The 13,006-nt window shown below is 41.6% G+C and overlaps 1 protein-coding gene across 2 annotated transcripts in view; it reads right to left on the reverse strand.

Moving 5' to 3' along the window:
- LOC141113183 (probable ATP-dependent RNA helicase DDX60) overlaps window positions 1-13,006 on the reverse strand; it is a 340,633-nt gene that overhangs the window by 94,333 nt on the left and 233,294 nt on the right. For both annotated transcript variants that reach the window (XM_073606131.1, XM_073606122.1), the window contains exons 30-32: window positions 11,564-11,764; window positions 10,640-10,744; window positions 1,304-1,445 (exon numbers count right to left, since the gene is read on the reverse strand). In XM_073606131.1, the coding sequence (XP_073462232.1) occupies window positions 1,304-1,445; window positions 10,640-10,744; window positions 11,564-11,764 (448 nt within the window). The remainder of the gene's footprint in view (window positions 1-1,303; window positions 1,446-10,639; window positions 10,745-11,563; window positions 11,765-13,006) is intronic.

Consider the following 13,006-nt stretch of genomic DNA (forward strand, 5'->3'; position numbering starts at 1 on the left):
CGGGGTTATACTGGGATGATGCCCACAGCTGCAGGCATTATCCCGGTACTGTTTTTTAGAGTCGGCGATTGGCTATCCAGTTATAACAACCGATGTGGCTAAAAGCCGCTCGGCTGTTATACCGGAGGAGTGGGAGGGGACGTTCCCCCCCCTCCCGCCGCCTCCCGCCGCTCTTACCGGGCCTCCCGTTCCATCAGGAGGCCCGATGACCAATCGGCTGCCTCCGGCGGCTGGGGACGGACTAGAATGAAGCCGTGAGCGGCTTTGTTCCAGCCTCCTAATCGTAAACACGGAAGCGAAGTCATGACGTCACTTCCCGTTTATTCGGCTGCCAATGGTTCCGGTTTAAAAAAATATACAGTATTCAGAATCGCCGTTTTCAGCGATCTGAATACTTTGAAGTGCAAAGGAGGGATCAGGGGTCTTTTAGAGTACCTGTCACCACCTATTACTGTCACAAGGGATGTTTACATTCTTTGTGACAGCAATAAAAGTGATCAAAAATCTTTTTTTTAAAAACACAATTTATAAATATAAAAATAAATAAAATAAATAGGAATTTTTTTTTTTTTTTTAAAGCGCCCCCGTCCCCGCGAGCTCGCGCAGCAAAGAAAACGCATACGGAGGTCACGCCCGCATATGTAAACAGTGTTCAAAAAAAAAATATGGATTTTAACTTGTAAACACCAAATTTCAAAAATAGGCTTAGTCATGAAAGGGTTAATACCATGGACCCTATTGTTCCCTTACAGACTTTCCCTGAGACTTTCTTACCCTTATTTGTTCCCTCACCCCAGGCTCCATTTGCACCCTATATACTTACTCTAACTGTGCTAGGCCATAACATTTAGATGGTTTGGTTATGTGCGTCTGACGTTTGTAACTGCATTTACAAAGTTGAGGAGAAAAGTAAATGGGAATGGGGTGTGAGGTTTTGTTTAAAACTTCTTTTACCTTTTTGAACAGTGCACTGAATACATCTAAGAGCAATTTCATGTATATAGCTTAAAACAAGATACAGTGCATCCGGAAAGTATTTACAGTGCTTCACTTTTTCCACATTTTGTTATATTACAGCCTTATTCCAAAATTGATTAAATTCATTATTTTCCTCAAAATTCTACAAACAATACCCCAAAATGACAACGTGACAGAAGTTTGTTTGAAATCTTTGCATAACAAAATGTGGAAAAAGTGAAGCGCTGTGAATACTTTCCGGATGCACTGTATACACTGCATGAATAGAGACTTTAAGAAAAGCATAGGGTTTAAAATGACATAGACTGTCAGCTATATAACATACATTTAGTGCTTGGTTTACATAACTCGTGAAAGAGTCCTTTTTTTAGGAAACTGACAAACAAAAAATTTGATGGTTCATGATAGTGCAAATGAGTAACTAGTCCTGTTAATTCCAAGGGGTCACACTCTTTATCCAGGTATCCCTGTGATAAAAAATAAAGGCTATTATTAACACGATTCAAAAGACACGAGCAGATACATGTGTACTTAAAGGATAAGTTCACCTTTGTTCACTTTTTTTCTCTAAATTCCAGCTCCCCTATGTACCAATATGGCATTCATGTACTTTTTTTGCAAAAATATCAAAGCTTTCTATAAAATCTACAGACACGTACCTTACTGTCCTCATCCATGTTTCCAAACATATCTATTGCTTCTGTCTTACGTCCTTACAGACTGTAGGTCATGACACAGGAAGGAGTTGACCTGGTGATCTCATTAGCACACACCCTGCATCATCCACCCTCCCACTCCCAGGTGCACGTTTTTTTAATGAGATGCAATGAATCAGTGATCACCCTTCTCACTAAATACACAATATACAATTAGATTGCATAGTGTATGGACATCTTTATACAAGTACATAGGAGGGAATAGACAGAAACACTCAGCTGCCAAGCTCCATTCACATCTCTGCATAGCGGGAACTCACATTCCCACATGTGTTTTTTTTTGTTGTGGGGGGGAGGCGTTTTAGCATTTTCACTCATCACACATAGGGCAGCCCATCCACCTGAATGGGCTGCCCTACACACAGCAATCGCCCCAAAGAAGCTTCAGAACTTTTTTTTAGAGTGGAGCTTGGTGCGTTTTTTTTTTTTAATCAGAAAATAATTTTTATTGTACAAAAGTGCATAAGTATAATATTACAACTTTCGTATTAGGAAAATATTTCCGGCGCAATAAACAGTGCATTAATGGTTGTACAATACAGAAATCGAACCAATATGCAGTGTTCTTATGGCACAACAAGGTGTACAGTTTGCAGCAGCAAGGAAGGGTTCGTTATTGGCATAATGTAGTAAACAAAACTTCAATAAAACTAAAGCTAAAACAGATCTCTAGTGTGTGTGTAGTCCTTTTAACCAACCAAAATATGTGCATGATAGACTAATCATCACCTCCTCCTGTCCACCCCCCCCCCCCCCCCCCCAAGCCAGCCACACACTCCAAGGTGAATCACTCATATCTGAAGTAATCTATCATGGATCAGCTGAGTTGGTGCCACCGCAGGGGTGTCTAGCCATTCCTGACAGATTTTTGTAAATTTGCCACTTGCATTCCTGTGTTGATATGCATATCTCTCCCTAATCATTATAGCATTAACCTGTTGTATCCATTGGCATGTCGTAGGCACCTGAGGAGAGAGCCAATATCGTGATATCAGTTTCTTAGATAGATATAATAGCCCGAGTAGAACAGTGTAGGTAGGTGGGGAGTATAATTCCTCTTCTAGATTACTAAGCAGACAAGTAGCCGGACGCAGTGGTAAATGTAACTGATAGACACTGTTAATGACTCCAAGCTCATTTTGCCAGTATCTCGCCAGTTTTGGACATTTCCACAATAGGTGTATCAGAGTGCCAGGGTGAATTTGGCATTTTGGAGACACAAGGGGAAGTCCTTCCTACCCCATTTGTGCAGTTGAATAGGGGTTCTAAGGTTTAATGTACACGGGACGTTTTTATAACCTCTCCTGAATGATTTAACTTGACAGATAATAACCCACGTTTAAAACATTAGTTTTGCTGTGTTTACATGCCGCATTTAACGGCGTTTCGCCGTGTTTGCGTTTAGAAGCGTTAGAAAACTATTTTTTTTTCTCAAAATAGCCTAAAATGAAAAATGCCTGTAAACGAAATGCAGCTAAATGCGAGTTACTGCGTTTAGCTGCGTTTGGCGTCTGAAACTTCGGCGTCTAAACTCATTTTTTTGCCCTCAAAGAAAAGCCTATAAACGCTACTGCCTAAAAACGACATTAAACGAACCTGTGTTCATGTACACATAAGATAACATTGGATAAGTTCAGGGGCAGTTGAAAAAAGCATCCAACTGCCTCTGAACGTCCGTTTACCAGCAGCAGTGTACATGAGGCCTAAAGGTCCGATGGAGGATAGACAAATGTGATTGTTTCTGTGAGGCAGATAAGGAAACCAATGGGCCAGTAGCGAGGATCTGCATCCATCTTTCCTTTGGTGCATTTTTTACTGTGATTGTTGGTGCAGCGCATTTTTGAAATGCACAGATGTGTATTTCTTGTGTTTCTTATGTTACCGCACCAATTTCACTTTCAGACCCCATTCACATCTAGCATAGTGGGAGCACACATTTTGTGGCTCGTTTTTCCTGTGACACGCATAGGGCAGCCCGTTTATTTAAATGGGCTGTGCTACAAAATTATGGAATCACCAGTCCCTGAGGACGTTCCTTCAGTTGTTTATTGTTGTAGAAAAAAAAGTAGATCACAGACATGGCCAAAAACTAAAGGCATTTCAAATGGCAACTTTCTGGCTTTAAGAAACACTAAAAGAAATTAAGAAAAATAATTGTGGTGGCCAGTAACAGATTTATAGAACAAGCACAGGGAATAAACTATGGAATCACTCAACTCTGAGGAAAAAATGATGGAATCATGAAAAACAAACAAAATAACACTCCAATACATCACTAGTACTTTGTTGCACCACCTCTGGCTTTTCTAACTGCTTGCAGTCTCTGAGGCATTGACTTAATGAGTGATAAACAGATCATCAATCTGGCTCCAGCCTTCTCTGATTGCTGTTGCCAAATCATCTTTGCAGGTTGGAGCCTTGTCATGGACCATTTTCTTTAACTTCCACCACAGATTTTCAATTGGATTGAGATCCGGACTGTTTGCAGGCCATGACATTGACCTTATGTGTCTTTCTTCAAGGAATTTTTTCACAGTTTTTGCTCTACGGCAAGATGCATTATCATCTTGATAAATGATTTCATCATCCCCAAACATCCTTTCAATAGATGGGATAAGAAAAGTGTCCAAAATTTCAATGTAAACCTGTGCATTTATTGAAGATTTAATGACAGCCATCTCCCCAGTGCCTTTACCTGACATGCAGCCCCATATCATAATTGACTGTGGAAATTTGCATGTTTTCTTCAGACAGTCGTCTGCATAAATCTCATTGGAACGGCACCAAACAAAAGTTCCAGCATCATCACCTTGCCCAATGCAGATTCGAGATTCATCACTGAATATGACTTTCATTCAATAATCCACAGTCCACGATTGCCTTTCCTTAGCCCATTGTAACCTTGTTTTTTTGTGTTTAGGTGTTAGAGATGGCTTTCTTTGAGCTTTTCTGTATGTAAATCCCATTTCCTTTAGGCGGTTTCTTACAGCTCAGTCACAGATGTTGACTCCAGTTTCCTCCCATTTGTTCCTCATTTGTTTTGTTGTACATTTTCTGTTTTCAAGGCATATTGCTTTAAGTTTTCTGTCTTGACGTTCTGATGTCTTCTTGGTCTACCAGTATGCTTGCCTTTAACCACCTTCTCATGTTGTTTGTATTTGGTCCATGTTTTAGACACAGCCGACTGTGAACAACCAATATCTTGTGCAACACTGTGTGATGATTTACCCTCTTTAACCACTTGCCGACTGCCTCACGCCTATATACGTGAGCAGAATGGCAAGGGCAGGCAAAATCACGTACCTGGTACGTGATTGCCTTCCCGCGGGCGGGGGGTCCGATCGGACCCCCCCGGTGCCAGCGGTGGTCGGCATTTGTCTGGGAGCATTGAGAGGCGAGGGGGAGGCCATCCGATCATGCCCCCCCCTCGCAATCGCTCCCAGCCATTGAGAAACATCCCCTGCCTCTGTATAGTACACAGAGGCAGAGGATGTGATGTCATCTCTCCTCGGCTCGGCAGTTTCCCTTCCGGCGCCGAGGAGAGAAGACATCTGAGTAAGTGTAAAACACAACACAACACAGTAGAACATGCCAGGCATACATTACACCCCCGATCCCCCCCCAATCACCCCTCCCCCCTCCCTGTCACACTGATACCAAGCAGGTTTTTTTTTTTTTTCCTGATTACTGCATGGTGTCAGTTTGTGACAGTTAGAAGTGTTAGGGCAGTAAGTGTTAGCCCCCTTTAGGTCTAGGGTACCCCCCTAACCCCCCCCTAATAAACTTTTAACCCCTTGATCACCCCCAGTCACCAGTGTCGCTAAGCGATCATTTTTCTGATCACTGTATTAGTGTCGCTGGTGACGCTAGTTAGGGACGTAAATATTTAGGTTCTCCTTCAGCGTTTTATAGCGTCAGGGACCCCCATATACTACCTAATAAATGTTTTAACCCCTTGATTGCCCCCTAGTTAACCCTTTCACCACTGATCATCGTATAACCGTTACGGGTGACGCTGGTTAGTTCGTTTATTTTTTATAGTGTCAGGGCACCCGCCGTTTATTACCGAATAAAGGTTTAGCCCCCTGATCGCCCGGCGGTGATATGCGTCGCCTCAGGCAGCTTAAGGTTAGTGCCAGTACCGCTAACACCCACGCACGCACCGTACACCTCCCTTAGTGGTATAGTATCTGATCGGATCAATATCTGATCCGATCAGATCTATACTAGCGTCCCCAGCAGTTTAGGGTTCCCAAAAACGCAGTGTTAGCGGGATCAGCCCAGATACTTGCTAGCACCTGCGTTTTGCCCCTCCGCCTGGCCCGTCCCAGCCCACCCAAGTGCAGTATCGATCGATCACTATCACTTACAAAACACTAAATGCATAACTGCAGCGTTCGCAGAGTCAGGCCTGATCCCTGCGATCGCTAACAGTTTTTTTGGTAGCGTTTTGGTGAACTGGCAAGCACCAGCGGCCTAGTACACCCCAGTCGTAGTCAAACCAGCACTGCAGTAACACTTGGTGACGTGGCGAGTCCCATAAGTGCAGTTCAAGCTGGTGAGGTGGCAAGCACAAGTAGTGTTCCACTGCCACCAAGAAGAAAACAAACACAGGCCCGTCGTGCCCATAGTGCCCTTCCTGCTGCATTCGCCAATCCTAATTGGGAACCCACCGCTTCTGCAGCGCCCGTAATTCCCCCATTCACATCCCCAACCAAATGCAGTCGGCTGCATGAGAGGCACCCAAAGAACTCCCCCAAAAAAGATGTTGTGTCTGCAGCAAGCGCAGATATAGGCGTGACACCCGCTATTATTGTTCCTCCTGTCCTGACAATCCTGGTCTTTGCATTGGTGAATGTTTTGAACGCTACCATTCACTAGTTGAGTATTAGCGTAGGGTACAGCATTGCACAGACTAGGCACACTTTCACAGGGTCTCCCAAGATGCCATCGCATTTTGAGGGACCCGAATCTGGAACCGGTTACCGTTATAAAAGTTACAGTTACAAAAAAAAGTGTAAAAAAAACACAAACAAAAATATAAAATAAAAAAAAATAGTTGTCGTTTTATTGTTCTCTCTCTCTCTATTCTCTCTATTGTTCTGCTCTTTTTTACTGTATTCTATTCTGCAATGTTTTATTGTTATTATGTTTTATAATGTTTGCTTTTCAGGTATGCAATTTTTTATACTTTACCGTGCTTTATTGTTAACCATTTTTTTGTCTTCAGGTACGCCATTCACGACTTTGAGTGGTTATACCAGAATGATGCCTGCAGGTTTAGGTATCATCTTGGTATCATTCTTTTCAGCCAGCTGTCGGCTTTCATGTAAAAGCAATCCTAGCGGCTAATTAGCCTCTAGACTGCTTTTACAAGCAGTGGGAGGGAATGCCCCCCCCACCCACCGTCTTCCGTGTTTTTCTCTGGCTCTCCTGTCTCAACAGGGAACCTGAGAATGCAGCCGGTGATTCAGCCAGCTGACCATAGAGCTGATCAGAGACCAGAGTGGCTCCAAACATCTCTATGGCCTAAGAAACCGGAAGCTACGAGCATTTTATGACTTAGATTTCGCCGGATGTAAACACCGCCATTGGGAAATTGGGGAAGCATTTTATCACACCGATCTTGGTGTGGTCAGATGCTTTGAGGGCAGAGGAGAAATCTAGGGTCTAATAGACCCCAATTTTTTCAAAAAAGAGTACCTGTCACTACCTATTGCTATCATAGGGGATATTTGCATTCCCTGAGATAACAATAAAAATGATTTAAAAAAAAATGAAAGGAACAGTTTAAAAATAAGATAAAAAAGCAAAAAAATAATAAAGAAAAAAAAAAAAAAAAAAAAGCACCCCTGTCCCCCCTGCTCTCGCGCTAAGGCGAACGCAAGCGTCGGTCTGGCGTCAAATGTAAACAGCAATTGCACAATGCATGTGAGGTATCACCGCGAAGGTCAGATCAAGGGCAGTAATTTTAGCAGTAGACCTCCTCTGCTTTCTAAGGGCGTACATTTTTGATTTCACTCTTCACTGCCTATTACAGTTTCGGAGGCCATGGAATACCCAGGTGGCAAACCCCTCCCCCCAAAATGACCCCATTTTGGAAAGTAGACACCCCAAGCTATTTGCTGAGAGGTATAGTGAGTATTTTGCAGACCTCACTTTTTGTCACAAAGTTTTGAAAATTGAAAAAAGAAAAAAAAAATTTTTTTCTGGACTTTCTTCATTTTCAAAAACAAATGAGAGCTGCAAAATACTCACCATGCCTCTCAGCAAATAGCTTGGGGTGTCTACTTTCCAAAATGGGGTCATTTGGGGGGGGTTGTGCCATCTGGGCATTTTATGGCCTTCAAAACTGTGATAGGTAGTGAAGAGTGAAATCAAAAATTTATGCCCTTAGAAATCCTGAAGGCGGTGCTTGATTTTTGGGGCCCCGTACGCGGCTAGGCTCCCAAAAAGTCCCACACATGTGGTATCCCCATACTCAGGAGAAGCAGCCGAATGTATTTTGGGGTGCAATTCCACATATGCCCATGGCCTGTGTGAGCAATATATCATTTAGTGACAACTTTTTGTAAATTTTTTTTTTTTTTTTGTCATTATTCAATCACTTGGGACAAAAAAAATAAATATTCAATGGGCTCAACATGCCTCTCAGCAATTTCCTTGGGGTGTCTACTTTCCAAAATGGGGTCATTTGGGGGGGTTTTGTACTGCCCTGCCATTTTAGCACCTCAAGAAATGACATAGGCAGTCATAAACTAAAAGCTGTGTAAATTCCAGAAAATGTACCCTAGTTTGTAGATGCTATAACTTTTGCGCAAACCAATAAATATACACTTATTGACATTTTTTTTACCAAAGACATGTGGCCGAATACATTTTGGCCTAAATGTATGACTAAAATTGAGTTTATTGGATTTTTTTAATAACAAAAATTAGAAAATATAATTTTTTTTCAAAATTTTCGCTCTTTTTCCGTTTATAGCGCAAAAAATAAAAATGACAGAGGTGATTAAATACCATCAAAAGAAAGCTCTATTTGTGGGAAGAAAAGGATGCAAATTTTGTTTGGGTACAGCATTGCATGACCGCGCAATTAGCAGTTAAAGCGACGCAGTGCCAAATTGTAAAAAGTGCTCTGGTCAGGAAGGGGGTAAATCCTTCCCGGGCTGAAGTGGTTAGGGAGTTTGATAATCCTCTCCTTTTATTCAATTGACATCTCTGGTGTTGGAGCCATGCTTCATGTCAGTCCACTTGTTGCAACAGCTCTCCAAGGTGTGATCACTCCTTTTTACCTACATACTAACAAGCAGATTTAATCCATATGGGTGATTCCATATTTTTTTCCTCAGAATTGAGTGATTCCATAATTTATTCCCTGTGCTTGTTCTATAAATCTAACTGTTACTGGCCACCACAATTATTTTTCTTGATTTATTTTAGTGTTTCTTAAAGCCAGAAAGTTGCCATTTGAAATGCCTTTAGTTTTTGTCTGTGATCTGCTTTTTTTTCTACAACAATAAACTGAAGGAACATCCTCAGGGACTGGTGATTCCAACATTTTTGCCAGGGGTTGTATATGTGGCTTATGGGACATGTTGGCGTTTTGCGGGTTTTTTACTGTGCGTTTTGCAGTATTCCACCCTCGTTTTTTCACATGGCAATAAGTGTTTGCTTCTGTGTTTGGTGTGTCATTAACAATTAATGGCACTGGAAGCACAACTAGTAATTTTAGGTGTATAAAGGTGGCTATACACTATACAATCTGATTGTACAATCTCCTTTAGATCTGCCATCACTTATATAGTGCAAGGGCCTGCCTGATTGGATATAGCATGATTGACTAGATAGGTGTTTTCTCCTTTTGTATAAATTTGGTAAATGTAAAGGAGATTGTACAATCAGATTGTATAGTGTATGGCCATCTTTATATACCTAAAATTACTAGTTGCACTTTCAGTGCCATTAATTGTTAGCGGCACACCAAACACAGAAGCAAACACACATTTTGTCATGTGACAAAACGAGTCGCAAATGCTGCAAAACGCACAGTAAAAAATACGCAAACCACAAAACGCCAACATGTCCCATAAGCCACATATAGCACATCCCATTTAAATCAATGGGCTACCCCATGCTTGTCACAGGAAAAACGAGACACAAAACATTCACTCCTACTATGCTACATGTGAATGGGACCTGGAAGTGAAATTGGTGCGATAACACAAGAATATTCACATTCTCTACTTTTCCTTGCATTTCAGAAATGTGCTGCACCAAAAATCACAGTAAAAAATGTACCAAGCTCCACTCCCAGCTTCTTTGGGGCGATTGTTGTGTGTAGGGCAGCCCATTCAGGTGGATGGGCTGCCCTATGTGTGTTGAGTATAAATGTTCCAAAACGCATCCCAACCAAGCTAAAAAAAAACCAAAAAACGCATGTGGGAATACGAGTTCCCGCTATGCAGAGTTGTGAACGGGGCTTGAGAGCTGAGTGTTTCTGTCCACTCCCTCCTATGTACTTGTATAAAGATGGCCATACACTATGCAATCTGATTGTATATTGTGTATTTAGTGAGAAGGGTGATCACTGATTGATTGCATTTCATTTAAAAATGTGCAGCTGGGAGTGAGTGGGTGGATGATGCAGGGTGTGTGCTAATGAGGTCAGCTGGTCAACTCCTTCCTGTGTCATAAACTACAGTCTATAAGGACGTAAGACAGAAGCAATAGATATGTTTGGAAACATGGATGGAAGACAGTAAGGTAGGTGTCTGTAGATTTTATGAAAAGCTTTGATATTTTTGCAAAAAAAGTACACAAATGCCATATTGGTACATAGGGGAGCTGGAATAAAAAGAAAAAAAAAAAAAAAAAAAAGGTGAACTTAGCCTTTAAGCAATGCATTTATAAACATTTTGATCTGTTGCAACATACATACATACCTCATGGACCAGGAATTGCAAAGAAAACACAAAAAACATCTTTAACATTTGAGTCGCAACTGGATGCTTGAATGACATGAGTGAGTGCTTCAAAACAGATAAAACCTAAAAATATAAAACACAGTTATTTAAAGATTACCACACGCGCACACACACCACAAAAACTATTACATGTGAAAAAACTAGGCAAAGAAGAGCCTCCCATTCTTTTCTCAAATTGAAACACACACCATTACACATTAGGGATCCAGTCCAGGGCCCGTCTATTAAGGGCGCATGGGCGCCACCCCCTCTATCCACGCCACCCCCCTATATGGTTAATGGATAGATTCAGGCATAGCATAAATCTATCCACGGCCGCCGCAGCCACCCCCTATTCATGCGTCTGGATCCTTTCAGGACACCGGGCAAATGAATTACTGCGGCGGGGTGTTTTTTTTAAGCATCTGATTAGAGCCATAGGCTCTAATAGGCTTCAAAATAGGGTGGACTCGGAGCGTAGAGCATTTCGCCATGTGCCCACCCAGGTAAGTTCATTTGTTTTTCTAATAGTGAATCACCTCTCTGCTAATTAGGAAGCGCAGGTCTGATATCCGTTTCCCGATTAGCTGTAAGGTCAGGCGATCTTATTGGACGCCTAGGAGGAGGGGGGAGATGCACGGCGGAAGCCGCCATGATCTCTGAATAGAAGAGGACAGAGGAGACGCTGCCAGATGCCCACCGCAGCCTGATCCCCTGCCCGATGTGCCCACCTGGCCAAAATACTGCACACCCCATTGGCTTGAATCCTGCTCGTTTTGCATGACAACACTCGCAGGATTTTTTATAAAATGTTGCTCATCTTTCAAAACGCTCGTTAACCGTGTTACTCGTAAACCAAGGTTCCACTGTATTTGGTAAAATTTTGATTTAATAAATATTCACCTTTGCTCTGGCGTCCCCTTTATCATCTGCTTTGGCTGCTAGCAGCATTAGTCTTAAAACAAGTGAAATGCTCAGAGGAAACTGGCCTCTTAGCTCTGGAACATTGGATTTGATGAGCATCTCCACTTTTGTCATTGGAATATTAAAAAAGTAGACGTTTCCCTCTAAATCCAGTCCTCTTCTTCCAGCACGCCCTGCCATCTAAAGAAAATGTATTATTTGTAATGATGTAATGGATGATTTGTCATTTCACTGGCAAACATTAAAATGCTGATTCTCTAATTAATGTAAAAAAATTATGAATTAATTTGAAACGCATATAGCACAAGTACCTACATTTTCCACCTGTATTCAGCATTTACAGTGGTGGGGGGGAGCAACACTAGGAGAATCAGACTCTCCTGCAAGAATACATACTGCCAATACACATATTAAAGCAAACGTCACTCTCTATTTATTTATTTCAGGTACTTATATAGCGCCATCAATTTACGCAGCGCTTTACATATACATTGTACATTCACATCAGTCCCTACCCTCAAGGAGCTTACAATCTAAGGTCCCTAACTCACATTCATACATACTAGGGACAATTTAGACAGGATCCAATTAACCTACCAGCATGTCTTTGGAGTGTGGGAGGAAACCGGAGTACCCGGAGGAAACCCACGCAGGCACAGGGAGAACATGCAAACTCCAGGCAGGTAGTGCCGTGGTTGGGATTCAAACCAGCGACTCTTCTTACTCAACATCGACTATTTTTAATGAATGGATAGGAAAATATATCATATTTGCTTGTTTTAAACTTTTTTTTTAACATTTCTTCAGTTACTTCCTGGTTTCCATGTCTGGGCAAATTATGTCATACATCTCAGGAGTCTTCAGTAGGTGAAGAGGGGAGGAGGGGCTTTCTCAGGGCAGGTGGATTCCAAGAAGTAAATGCTACATGAATCATCTGCCCTCACTCAACATGGCAATGGCCACAAATGCTAGGAAGTGTTTTTCAAAATGATTTCTCAACAAAATAAAGCATGGAGACATTGATGGATGGGTGAGTTTGCTTTGAATATTAAAAATTAATTAAATTGTTTTTTTGATTTGTGGAGCTGAGATAAAGTGTAGTTCCACTTTAAGGAGTGATGCCTCAACAGTGTCTTGCTACTTGTTCACTTTCCAGTCTGCAGGCTGGGTATATACTCTTGACTTCAAAGATCTGGCTAAGCTGGCTTGCTACCTATAATTATAAAGTCTGTGGCAGATAAAACAGTTGTTATACATTTATATTTCAACTGTATATTTAGTTGCTTGCCTGTTATTCAGCTTGAACAAAAGTGAGTTATATTTACTATAGCACGTGGTATTTATCTTACAGTTGATTAGCTTTCATCAATTGATACATTCTTTTTTTTCAGTTCAATAAAGGCATTATTGTACATTGCATTT

This window comes from Aquarana catesbeiana, linkage group LG01 (assembly GCF_042186555.1).
Source record: "Aquarana catesbeiana isolate 2022-GZ linkage group LG01, ASM4218655v1, whole genome shotgun sequence".
Lineage (NCBI taxonomy): Eukaryota > Metazoa > Chordata > Amphibia > Anura > Ranidae > Aquarana > Aquarana catesbeiana.